This window comes from Schistocerca piceifrons, chromosome X (genome assembly GCF_021461385.2).
Source record: "Schistocerca piceifrons isolate TAMUIC-IGC-003096 chromosome X, iqSchPice1.1, whole genome shotgun sequence".
Taxonomy (NCBI): domain Eukaryota; kingdom Metazoa; phylum Arthropoda; class Insecta; order Orthoptera; family Acrididae; genus Schistocerca; species Schistocerca piceifrons.
Genome location: NC_060149.1, coordinates 649,151,314 through 649,165,131, shown reverse-complemented (window position 1 = coordinate 649,165,131; position 13,818 = coordinate 649,151,314). Strand labels below are relative to the sequence as shown.

General features: G+C 43.6%; 1 protein-coding gene across 1 annotated transcript in view; it reads right to left on the bottom strand.

Moving 5' to 3' along the window:
* The window catches only part of LOC124722571, a 262,057-nt gene that overhangs the window by 186,899 nt on the left and 61,340 nt on the right, over nucleotides 1-13,818 (bottom strand). Inside the window, exon 3 of the mRNA XM_047247710.1 lies at nucleotides 317-401. Within this exon, the coding sequence (XP_047103666.1) occupies nucleotides 317-401 (85 nt within the window). The remainder of the gene's footprint in view (nucleotides 1-316; nucleotides 402-13,818) is intronic.

Below are 13,818 nucleotides of genomic sequence, written 5' to 3'. Positions count from 1 at the left end.
GCCTGGCTTTTAGTTTTCTATATCTAACTCAGATTGTTCCAAAAGTGGGAGATGTGTTTGGAACAGTGACCAGATCAGAATTTTAGCATTATTTTGACCTAAATGCAAAAATACAAACAAATATGGTTTACTACAGAGCGCTGAAACACATTTTGTGATAGGTAAGTATACTTTTTCTCGAGTCTGATCAGCTTCTTTTTCGATATCAAGCTTGCAACGAAAACGAGTAGTTACTTTGATCATGTAAGATTATTCGTTTTTCCGTCCCAGGAATAAACACATTATTCGTTTTTTCATGCCAGGAATAAACACTTACCTATCGAGGGAGCTGGCGTCGGATTCCGTCCAGACTTCCCGTATGGTGCGAAGAACCCGGGAGAGAGTGGGACATCCGCCTCTACCTGTAACACACGACCAACATTGCTTACATTTAATTTATTTTGTGGCAAAATAATTTTCATTAGCCGGATTTTGAGCATGTTACTTGTAATAAAATGATTGCTGACAATGCAACTAAGCTTCATTTTTATCCCTCTCTGTCTTCAGCTACCGAGCTATTTGGCAGCTTAATTGAGACACTGGCCTCGTATCCTCGAATCACCTTTAATGACATCGTCGTCGACGGAATGTTAAACTCTGATCTTGCATCCTTTTATTTACAAGGAACAGCGTTCAAATCACGGTCTGGCCATCTTGACTTAAGCGTGCCAATGTTTCTCTAAATTACTTTAGGTGGAAGGGGAGTTGTTGCTTAAATAAGATGCCATTTATTACCTGATCATTGTTTATTCGTTTTTGTAATTAGTCTCTAATGACCTGAACGTCGTCAGGATATCAAAGAGTAAACTTCCTTCCTTCCACGGCCTTAGTTGTTTAAATTTTTAATGTGAATGGAAGTTTCTCGAAGACGCAATCTGACAGATATGACAAATACTTTTCTGTAGAATAAGTATGTTCATACTACATGATTCTTTAACTGTTTTCAGCAACAGGTACGTTGAACTTGCTACTTCTTAGAGCAAGTTTCACACAACGTTGATACACTCCCCTTTGCAGCGCCAGTCCTGAAGATGATTTGCAGTGCAGATTGAAACCAGTTGTCGGTAAATAAAAAGTAGTGATCCGGATGCATTTTGTTTATTTACTACTCCTTAGAGCTTTTGAGCACACTACTCATCACCTTACACGTTTCGTTTCGTGAAAGAAACCTGTCTGCTAAATTTAAACTGCTGCATTATAGCTTGCTGGTACTGTGTATAAGGAGCAAGATGAGGTGAGAACATACGTTACAGGGACTGAATGATGAACGTTGTTTGCGCTGATAATTTTGTTGAATAAAATTCACCAAGAAAATCCACTTTGTAGGTTTTAACGATCGATCAATTTCATAAGCAATATTAACAAGTGTGAGTAATCTCTCATTATGAAGCAGTCAAGAAAATGTTAGGCGTTTGGGAAACGTGCAATGTGGCTACATGAGCATAACAGATATCACATACGAGAAAGACTGGTGAAGATTCACGACAATTTTTGGTTCGTGTGTCATGAAACAAAGTCCTACGCAAAATCTAAAGAAAACCGCTCCGGATTGGAATCTGACCGCGTAGATCACAACGGCGGGCTATGATTCGAAAGATGGCAGCTATTTCACTTCTTTCGAAGGATGGCAGCCATTTCACTTCACAGTCTGAAGTCCTGCACATCTCTCGTTACGCCGAATTGTGCTATCACGTATCGATATCACCCTACCGGCGTCAAAGTTGGCAATGGAACTGAAAGTTTCCGTCAGACGCTGATAGGGGCTACGCGGGATTAGGCGGATCACACGCTGTGCGTCCGCTGAGCCACGCCTCCAGCGGCTCCATACTACGAGTGCGCCTCTGTCTCTACGATATTCACTATGTGATGAAAAGTATCCAGACACCTGGCTGAAAGTCACTTACAAGTTCGTGGCGACCTCCATCGGTATTCCTGGAATTCAATATGGTGTTGGCCCACCCTTAGCCCTGATGGCAACTTCCACTCTCGCAGGCATACGTTCAGTCAGGTGCTGGAAGGTTTCTTGGGGAATGGCAGCCCATTCTTCACGGAGTGCTGCACTGAGGAGAAGTATCGATGTCGGTCGGTGAGACTTGCCACGAAGTCGGCCTGTTGCTGATTTGTCACATGAATTTTCGGGCTTTGGAGATTTACAGATATAAATGACTGAGTGTGGTAGATAACTGGGTGTATATTTTGCCATTCGGAGGAATTTGTTTTCCATAATTTATGTGTTCTTGAAATTAGTAAGCTTAGCGGATTGATTGAGTGATCGATTGAGGGAGTTAGGGGACTAAACAGCGAGGTCATCAGTCCCGAAGCTTACCGGACAAGAAATTAGTCATCCCAGTGCACATGCACAGATGAATCGTTAAGCCTTTACAAGTCGGCTAGAAAATATCAGCATCCCCACAAGTTGGTTGAAATGCGCCACCAAATGCTCAGTGAGTGACTTAACTTGGATGAGATGTACCTGCACAACCTTGTGGACTCACTTCCTAACTGAAGCCAGAAGGTTATCAAGTCCAGGGGCGGAATTACACGGTATTAAACGATGCTAGGAATGACTAATTTTTTGTACGGTGAGCTTATTTGGTGTTTAGGATTTCGAGTCATCAGGCTCCTTTATGCACACATGCAGCCTTCGCGTCACTGCCACCTGATTGCGAGTTACTTTAAACACAGGTTGCTCATTGATTCAAAAGGTTTCCAATTACTGGGTTGCAGCGTGGCGTAATTTTTTATTTGTCCTTATTGCCGTGTTTCGTGTGTCGCTGCTTATGAATTCGTCGAAAGACTGAGTAAGGAATAAAATCGCCAAGAAACGGCGTTCCACTAATTCAGTCAATATTCAAAGGCATCCACAGCAACACGTGAAGAAATAAGACAATAGGTCCACCAATGGTTCCATTAGTGGGGAAATCAACAACTACGTGGATCAATAGCTCTCGGATCTTCATTCACATAGACAACTACCTCGTTTGCATACTTAAAATTAGTAAACTCAAAACTTTGTAAATGTTTCTGACACAATAAAACATTGATGAAGTCAAACTCGCGTCGATTTCTGCAAAAAACAGCGCAGAACCAAAAAAATCGGTACACCTGCGTGATATCGTGTAGGGCCCCCGCGAGCACGCAGAAGTGCCGCAAAACGACGCGGCATGGACTCGACTAATGTCTGAAGTACTGTTCGAGGGAAATGACACAATGAATCCCGCAGGGCTGTCCATAAATCTGTAAGAGTACGAGGAAGTGGAGATCTCTTCTGAACAGCACGTTACAAGGCATCCCAGATATGCTCAATAAAGTTCATGTCTGTGGAGTTTGGTGGGCAGCGGAAGTGTTTAAACTCAGAAGAGTGTTCCTGGAGACACTCTGTGGCAGTTCTTGGCGTGCGGGGTGACGCATTGTCCTGCTGGAATTGCCCAAGTCCGTCGCAATGCACAATGGACATGAATCGATGCAAGTGATCAGACAGGATGCTTACATACGTGTCACCTGTCAGAGTCATATCGTGACCTATCAGGGGTCCAATATTACTCCAACTGCATATGCCCCACACCATTACAGAGCCTCCACCAGCTTGAACAGTCCCCTGCTGACATGCAGGATCCATGGATTCATGAGATTGTCTCCATACCCGTACACATCCATCCGCTCGCTACAATTTGAAGTGAGACTCTTCCGACCAGGCAACATGTCTCCAGTCATCAACAGTCCAATGTGGGTGTTGACGGGCCCAGACGAGGCGTAAAGCTTTACTTCGTGCAGTCATCAAGAGTACACGGGTGGGCGCCTTCGGCTCCAAAAGCCCATATCGATGATGTTTCGTTGAATGGTTCGCACGCTGACACTTGTTGATGACCCAGCATTGAAATCTGCAGCAATTTGCGGAAGGGTTGCACTTCTGCCACGTTGAGCGGTTCTCTTCGGCCATCGTTGGTCCTGTTCTTGCAGGATCTTTTTCCGGTCGCAGCGGTTTTACTGGATTCCTGATATTCACGGCAGACTTGTGAACTCGTCATAGGGAGACCCTCCACTTTAATCGCTACATCGGAGATGCTGTGTCCCATCGCTCGTGCGCCGACTATAACACTCACTTAAATCTAGATAACCTGCCAATGTAGTAGCAGTAACCGATCTAACTACTGTTAACATTTGTTATCTAATACAGGCGTCGCCGACCGCAGCACCATTTTCTGCCTCTTTATATACACTATATGATCAAAACTATCCACACAGCTGGCTGAAAACGAATTACAAGTTCGTGGCGCCCTCCATCGATAATGCTGGAATTCAGTATGGTGTTGGCCCACCCATAACCTTGTTGACAGCTTACACTATCGCAGGCATATGTTCAAACAGGTGCTGGATGGTTTCTTGGGGAATGGCAGCCCATTCTTCACGGAGTGCTGCACTGAGAAGAGGTATTGATGTTGGTCGGTGAGGCCTGGCGCGAAGTCGGCGTTGCAAACCATCCCAGAGGTGTTGTGTAGAATTCAGCTCAGGATTCTGTGCAGGCCAGTCAATTACAGAGATATTATTGTCGTGTAACCACTCCGCCACAGGCCGTGCATTATGAACAAGTGCTCGATCGTGTTGAAAGATGCAATCGCCATCCCCGGATTGCTCTTCAACAGTGGGAAGCAAGAAGGTGCTTAAAACATCAATGTACGCCTGTACTGTGATAGTGCACGCAAAACAACAAGGGGTGCAAACCTACTCCATGAAAAACACGACCACACCACAACACCACCGCCTCCGAATTTTACTGTTGGTACTACACATGCGGGCAGATGACGTCCACCCGGCATTCGTCATACACACACCCTGCCATCGGATCGCCACGCCACATTATGTACCGTGATTCGCCACTCCACACAACGTTTTTCCACTGTTCAATCGCCCAATATTTACGCTCCTTACACCATGCGAGGCGTCGTTTGGCATTTACCGGCGTGATGTGTGGCTTATGAGCAGCCGCTCGACCATGAAATTCAAGTTTACTCGTCATAGTACTTGCAGTGGATCCGGATGCAGTTTGGAATTCCTGTGTGATGATGTGGACAGATGGCTGCCTATTAGACATTACGACTGTCTTCAACTGTCGGCGGTCTCTGTCAGTCAACAGACGAGGTCGTCCTGTACGCTTTTGTGCTGTACGTGTCCCTTCACGTTTGCACTTCACTATAACATCGGAAACAGTGGACCTAAGGATGTTTAAGAGTGTGGAAATCTCGCGTACAGACGTATGACACGAGTGACACCGAATTACCTGACCACGTTCGAAGTCCATGAGTTCCTCGGAGCGCCCTATTCTGCTCTCTCTCGATGTCTAATGACTACTGAGGTCGCTGATATGGAGTACCTGGCAGTAGGTGCCAGCACAATGCACCTAATATGAAAAACGTATGTTTTTGGGGGCGTCCGGATACTTTTGATGACATAATGTATCTCTGTATTTGAATACGCATGCCTAAACCAGTTTCTTTGGCCTTTCAGTGTAAACTCTGTTCGGTGAGCTGCAATGTCCAATGACTTTCCTCCGAATTTTCTAGATAAGCATGTTCTCCATGTTACGTGATTCATACAGGTGGTTCAAATTAGGGTCATTCTCCCACTATCGGATTCTCGAAAATACTAAGTACAGAGTGACAATTATTGAACTATATGCAAAAAATATTAAAGTAGTCACAAACTACGGCGTGCACACATCTTATTCAACATCTAAACGTCCCTACAGATATTCGGATTTAGGTTATGACATGTTCGATAAGCCTACCATCATTGGCGATGATGTGGCGCAGACGAATAGCGAAATCCTGCGTGATCCACTGATGTGTCGGAACATCGATGCTGTCTATGACCTCCTGAATGGCTGTTTTCAGCTCACAATGGATTCGGGGTTATTTCGGTTCACCTTGTCTTTAATATAGCGTCACAAAAAGGAGTCACATGTGTTTAGATCCGGAGAATACGGCGGCCAATCTATGCCCATGCCAATGGGTCTGGGTACTCCAGAACCAGAATGGGGTCCACAAAGTGCTCCTCCAGGACATCAAATACTCTCCCGCTTCGATGAGGTCGAGCTCCATCTTGTCGAAATCTGGGTCGCTTTGGACCGCACCGATTATTCCGTGACGACACTGCACACCACTCAGTCATCTGTTGAGGGTGAAGAGACTTCTCGATCGCGAAATGGGGATTCCAAATGCGCCAGTTTTGCTTATTGACGAACCCATCCAAATGAAATGAGGCTTCGTCGCTAGACCAAACCATACAGCGCATAGTAATCCCCATCACGTCCTGCGGACAACCGAGCAGCTTGAACGTCCTAACGCAAACCGTTCAGAAGTTATGACGATTTTAGTTCATATAGTTCAACAATTGTCACCCTGTATATTATTTTTGCTTTCCATTAAATAATGTCGGATTCTTTACAATTTAACATTTTTATTCTTAGTTTTTATATGCTGTTCGACCACACTGCGCTGGAAACAACGGCAGAGTACTGTCCCTCTTCTGTTCAAAATGTTTCAAATGGCTCTGAGCACTATGGTACTCAACTTCTGAGGTTATCAGTCCCCTAAAACTTAGAACTACTTAAACCTAACTAACCTAAGGACATCACACACATCAATGCCCGAGGCAGGATTCGAACTTGCGACCGCAGCGGTCGCGCTGTTCCAGACTGTAGCGACTAGAACCGCTCGGCCACTACGGTCGGCCCCTTTTCTGTCATCAGTGATTCCATCTGCGGTGTCGTCGATCATCGGTAATGTGACACCAGCAGTCGACCAAAGCATGGATGCTGTATGTTAAAGCAGCGGCAGCGGCAATCCGGATGAAGTTTGACCCTCGCCTTCCAGGAATTGTGAGTCGCCGCCGCCGCACAGCGGTTATGAAATACGGCCGCGCGGGAGAAGCGCCGCAGTTCCGTCTGAAGTTCAGATCGAATTTACTTCTGCTTCCGGTGGAAACAGACCCCGCGTCGTCACTCTGCCGAGCTTATGTCAAACTTGTGTGTACCGAGTATCTAGGTGTACCCAGTGGTCGAGTGTTGTAATAACTGTAATTAGAACGTTCAGAATTCGAGACCTACAGACTTGTCATTTAACGCAGCTCAGTGTCTTCGAATGCTTCTTTGCTTGGCATTCAAGAGTCACATCTGTATACAATGAACTGACAAACGTCATGGGATAGCAATATGCACATATACAGATGTCGGTAGTATCGTGTACACAACGTATAAAAGGGCAGTGCATTGGTGGGGCTGTCATTTGCACTCACGCAGTTGATGTAGAAATGTTTCCAAACGCGGAATGGTAGTTAGAGATAGGCGCATGGGACATTACATTCCGGAAATCGTTAGGGAATTCAACATTCCGAGATCCACAGTGTCAAGAGTGTGCCGACAATACCAAATTTCAGGCATTACCTCTCACCACGAACAACGCAGTGACCGACGGCCTTCACTTAACGACCGAGAGCAGCGGCGTTTGCGCACAATTCTCAGTGCTAACAGACAAGCAACACTGCGTGAAATAACTGTAGAAACCATTGTGGGACCTACGACGAACGTCTCCTTTAGGAAAGTGCGACGAAATTTGTCGTTAATGGGCTACGACGGATGACCGACGCGGTGCCTTTGCTAATAGCACTACATCGCCTGCAGCACCTCTCCTGCGCTTGTGACCGTATCGGTTGCGCCCTAGACGACTGGAAAACTGTGGCTTGGTCAGATGAGTCCCGATTTCAGTTGGTAATAGTTGATGGTATGGTTCGACTGTGGCGCAGACCCCACGGAGCCATGGACCCAGGTGGTCAACAAGGCACCCGGATCCCCCCCACATGATTCCCATCGAACATTTACGGTATATAATCGAGATAATCGAGTGCTCAGTTCGTGCACAAAATCATGCACCGGCAACACTTTAGTAATTATGGTTGGCTGTAGAGACCGGCTCAATATTTCTGCAGGGAACGTTCAACGATTTGTTGAGTCTATGCCACGTCGTGTTTCTGCTCTATATCGGGCAAAATGAGGTCCAACATTATATTAGCAGGTATATCATGACTTTTGTCACCTCAATGTAACTAGTTCACGCGTGTTTAATTCAGGCACAGCAATGAAGAACTATAAAAGTTAAGTGTCTTTCAGTACTAAATAAAGAATTGTGATATTTGACTCTGTGAGAGTTAATTGACTGTTCTCTTTTTCCACATGCATATACAAAAGGGGAACACACGCTTTCTTATCTAACACAGAGGCCTCGCCAGTTTACGTAGAATGACATTTTATAGTTTTTGTATATATATCAGTTGTTTATAAAATATTATACATCAAAAGAATATAAATATTAACGTAACTTTTAACGCAGACAAAAAATTATGAGAGAAGTATAAATAAAAATAAAAATATGGATATTATGTGGCACATCTCGAAACCTATTTTAGGGCTTCATTTGTGGAGAATATGATTGGAAGTGTGAGATGATTCCTTTTCTGAGTTTGTAGGTCTTTTTCTAATGCTAGGAATGTTCGCTTAACCAGGCATTTTGAATGAAGGATAGACCAGCGGGTTCATCGCAAAACAGTAGAAGAATGTGCCGGTCACTGTATGAGCACTAAGTAGGGGAAAGGTGCTGTAGCAAGTGCTAGGAAGACTTCCGATAATGCTTCTTATGTTTCACGAAAGAAGATGAGGTAACCTTAAACTTGGCAGAGAATGTTGCTTATGATCGCCAGAGCAAGATAATATTGCACAATGAAATAACTTCTGTTATCCTAAATTGTGTACGTATAGTGAAGTTTCCTTATCATTTATGAAACTGTCTTCATATTTCTTTCTCATTTCTACACGTAAGAGCTGGGTAACAGATCACAAACGCTTGTTTCTGTAACAGTATGGTTCTCTTCACTCCATCACTACCAATAGTCTAGGAAAGTACTGCCTTCGTATTTTGTTGTTATATTTATTCTAGTTTCCGGTTTTGATTTTATGGTACGGTAAGTATTAATTTTACTAGGAATACGCTAATTATTAACCATCCAATGGTCGTTACAGTATTTGTCACATGAGTGGTCCGCTACTAAATACAGCACGTTGTCTTGATGCAATTATTGGTCTTATTTTAGATTAAATGTTTCTAGTAACATATTTTAACCATTTTCTGTTCAAAATGGAATGTGTTTTTGGGTATATAGTTTTATTAACAAATTGTATAATATTAAAAAGAACAAAGTTTCAAAAATACATCATCTTGAGGTACGGAATTTCTTAGTATTCTCCTTGCATCAGGTAAAATTTCTACTATATTTTTCTTAATTTTTGAAGATTTCAATAAACTTCACTTGCACCATTTCGTATTTTATCCTTCCCAACATAAATATCTTCAGCCAAGTCTCATCATCGTCCTCTCCGTCTTTACCCTTAAAGTTCAGTTTTGGAATTATGGGCAACGTTTGTTATTTCTTTCTCACTCAATCGCTTTCCTCAAAATTTCGAGCTGATTGCTTTTGACTTTTTTTTATTTTTCATTCTCTGCTTCTTCTAACTCATGCAAAATCCTAGGAATATCTTCACGTTTTACCGGGCTCCACCTAATAAAAACATTCTGAGTATGTACTAATCTACTCAATAACATTAAAAACAAGAAAAAACAAAACAGAATTGTAGTTACATTACGTAAAAAACTGCGTAGTGAGGAATAAAGGCGACGGAAAACAATCAGAACGATAGCGACCGTGTGTTGTATTCCATACAACATAAAAGCAGTTACTGGCTAAATTGTTTATGGGCAGTAAAGTAGGCGTAAAAAGGGAGCGGAGAGGGTCAGACGGCAAGAACAGTATTATCGCGAGGAATAAGGAATAGCAGCCGCCAGTATTCCGAGAAGCTGACCGGAAACGATGGGAGTTAAAATAAGCCAAGTGTTGTACAAAATACAACGGCGCTGTTATCTGCATATACTTACTTCCCATTATCTTTTCGTCTTTAAAACCTTCAGTGCTTCCACTATTTCCAGGAAGGCTGTGGTTCACGTATTAATGAGTTTTAAGCAGGGAAACTGCCGTGTTTTCTTCCATTTCTTTCCTAATGGCCTTTACCTTCGTGAGATGGGGTCTTTTGTGTTGGCAGAAGAGCCAACACCGTGTTACGAGTGGAGGCCGAAATGCACGCGTTTTAGCTCACGCAGGCTGGCGTGAAGAGGGAAGAACTATACTGACGTGAGATCTGGAACATGACAATGAATGAGAATTCAGAAAGCGGACATAATTAGTTTGATACTTAACTTTAATCCATTAATGATGAACGTCGCTCTTGACGGTACATGAGTCACAATATTATCTGTTCAGAATACATTCTTGAAGAATATGGCGCCTTGCTAGGTCGTAGCAAATGACATAGCTGAAGTCTATGCTAAACTGTCGTCTCTGCAAATGAGAGCGTGTGTAGACAGTGAACCATCTCTAGCAAAGTCGGCTGTACAACTGGGACGAGTCCTAGGGAGTCTCTCTAGACCTGCCGTGTGGCGGCGCTCGGTCTGCAATCACTGATAGTGGCGACACGCGGGTCCGACGTATACTAACGGACCGCGGCCGATTTAAAGGCTACCACCTAGCAAGTGTGGTGTCTGGCGGTGACACCACAGTGTCTTCCACAGATTGTGACACTTTCTTTACTCCTTGCTCAGCTGAATCCAAACCAAAATTACTCGTTGCTTCCCAGTCTCTCGTCACTCAGCAAAAAATCTCCTGAATATTCATTACTGACAGACTATGACTGTACTGCATATGGCCAACAAAGTTCAATCAGCACATTATTTAGTTTTACCATCCCTCTCTCTTTTATTGTCGAGAAGTCGAATAACGCACTTACCGTTAAGTTCATTTCTTGCTAATGAATCATGTACATACCTACATTCATAGCTCCAGTCACCACGGCAAAGGAGTGCACGTGGTGTCGTAGGTGACTACTGCAATGAAGAAGACTGTTAGCATAGGACGTGTCACCTACGTTACAACGTAAACCTCGCACAACAAGGCTCACACCGATGGTGGAAATATTATGTGATGTTTCTGATCACGCCTGTTACTTATTATTGTCGGATGGTATGTAATTTATTAAGAGCTGTCGTCTGCAGGAAGTTTTTATTTCGATAGTATTGGTAGTTCTCACGCGAGAACGGCTAAGCTGGACCGTCTGTTACTATGTGTGTCAGACCAAGAAATGGGGCAACTGCTAGTGTGAAGCTGGTAGTACTACAACTATGTGTCTATCAAATTAACTAAGGCCGGTATTACACTATCAAATTTCTTTGTCCAATATCTTTGTCAAAGATATTTGATGGTGTAATAGGGAACTTTGTCAAATGTCGCCCAATATTTGATCAAATCTAGGGCCTCGCTGTAGATTTGATCAAAGAAGTCGCTTGTCTTGTGTTCACTGTAATGTGACATGTTACAACATGGTGTGCTAGCATCGCTGCAGCATTCTGTCGACTGCAGTGTTTTTATAAACATCGCGGGTAAATACAATAGGTGTGTGCCGACAACTACAAAATTAATAGAGATGTATGAAGCTGATGAGGCGCTTTACAACGTGAGGCACGATGAATACGAAAATAGATTAAGGAGATTGGAGACGAGACGAGACCTGACCTGACCTGACCAAACCTAACCTAACCCAACCCTCTCCTGTAGCAAGGAATCGCAGTGTTACAGTGAGCCTGTCTTCTGCAGATCTAGCAGTTCTTAAGTGAATATTGTGCTTTGTGATATGAGGATACACGTCACTGAGCACATACAGAAATGTATGCTCATCCATTCTTAAGTAATTGATGTACGACTATTAGCTCACGTAACAAGTTTTGTTGAATGCTTTAATCGTGTCGTCGTAAAACCTGCGGCTTCACCCAGGTATGTTTCCTTTTTGTTCCCCACGCTTCTCTTCCACATGTGCACACAGTGCAATTGTGGTACATGAAACTGCTGCGGTTAATAACAAGTTGTTGTTGTCAGCCATCTTGAACTTTGACGAAAAATATGATGACAGTGTAATACCCCTTCTAGCGCTACGTCAACGATCTTTGTCAAATATATTTGACGGAATATTTGATCACATCTTTGATCAAATCTTTGACAAAGAAATTTGATAATGTAATACCAGCCTAAGTGACTGTCACTTGAGCATGGTAGGGGTGACGTCGGCAGTTCGCGTTGCCCAGCGCGCACAATACCGCTGCGGCAGCTACAGCTGTGCGCTTCAGTTCTAGAACGTCCACACGCTCCCCGTCAACGAGCAGTATTGGGTTTGATTGAAGACAATTTGTTCACGCGATGACTCTTTCCTCGTGCGCAATCGCAAACGCACGGCAACTGAAACGCATGCACCAAAATCAGTAGAAATAACGCACGTGTTCTCGTGTCCACGCGTCGCCTTATTGTTCAAACCGTCTGCTAAAGATGATTAAGGGTAAGCAGTATCTAAATCATACAGATACGAGATATACAAATTGACGGCGACACTTTGTTCGAAAATTTCATAGGGTGGTTACAACGAGATTTTAGTTTTTCTACTGGAAACTGCAGCGATGAGGCTAGCAATAACATATCTTTAGGTGGTAACCGGCGACTTATATACCAGTTCGAAATATTTATTTCGCATTTCAAAACAAAGCAGCCCGGTGAGTATTCCTGAACCTGAGAGATACTTAAGGGAGGTTGTTCATCGCAATGTGAAGTGTAATTAACTTTTAATACGTAATTTGTGTTTTATTTCACAAAAAGTTGCCTCCACAACATCAGCCGAAAAAGTTTACATATTAACATCGTCGGACTCGACAAATTCAGGAATGCCGTAGACATCAGAATCCACTAGAACGGAGGTTGTCTTTTCCAATTTTGTATTTTTTCCGTTGTCAATATCCTTCGTTTCAGTTTCTGGCAGTTTGTTGGGGAGCTCCACCTATCCTTTGTTTTCTTTGGTTCAGACGCCAGGCTCTTCAGTTGTGCTATTAAGCTGACATAAAATGATCATTCGACTGCAATTTTAATATGCACCTCTCATAAATTTGTACGCTTCTTCTTCTACGTTTTCCCAATTCGAGACGAATCTTATTCTTTACAGTAATATGATCGGAGAGTTCTTATCTAATACTCGTTCAGGGCACCAGTTCTCAAGTTTTTATTTAAATAATCATTAGAAGCAGCATTCCAAACGATATGTCTGTCTGCGTATTGTTGTCGTTGTTGTGGTCTTCAGTCCAGAGACTGGTTTGATGCAGCTCTCCATGCTACTCTATCCTGTGCAAGGTTCTTCATCTCCCAGTACCTACTGCAACCTACATCCTTCTGAATCTGTTTAGTAAATTTTCTAACCCATCTGCCCGGTTAAAGGATCTGACATTCCACGCTCCGACCCGTAGAACGCCAGTTTTCCTTCTTCTGATAACGACGTCCTCCAGAGAAGTCCCCGCCCGCAGATCTGGATAGGCGACTATTATACCTCCAGAATATTTTACCCAAGAGGACGCCATCATCATTTAAGCATACAGTAAAACTGCGTGCCCTCGGGAAAAATCGCGGCTGTAATTTCCCCTTGCTTTCAGCCGTTCGCAGTACCAGCACAGCAAGGCCGTTTTGGTTAGTGTTACAAGGCCAGATCAGCAATCATCCAGACTGTTGCCCGTGCAACTACTGAAAAGGCTGCTGCCCCTCTTCACGAACCACACGTTTGTCTGGCCTCTCAACAGATACCCCTCCGTTGTGGTT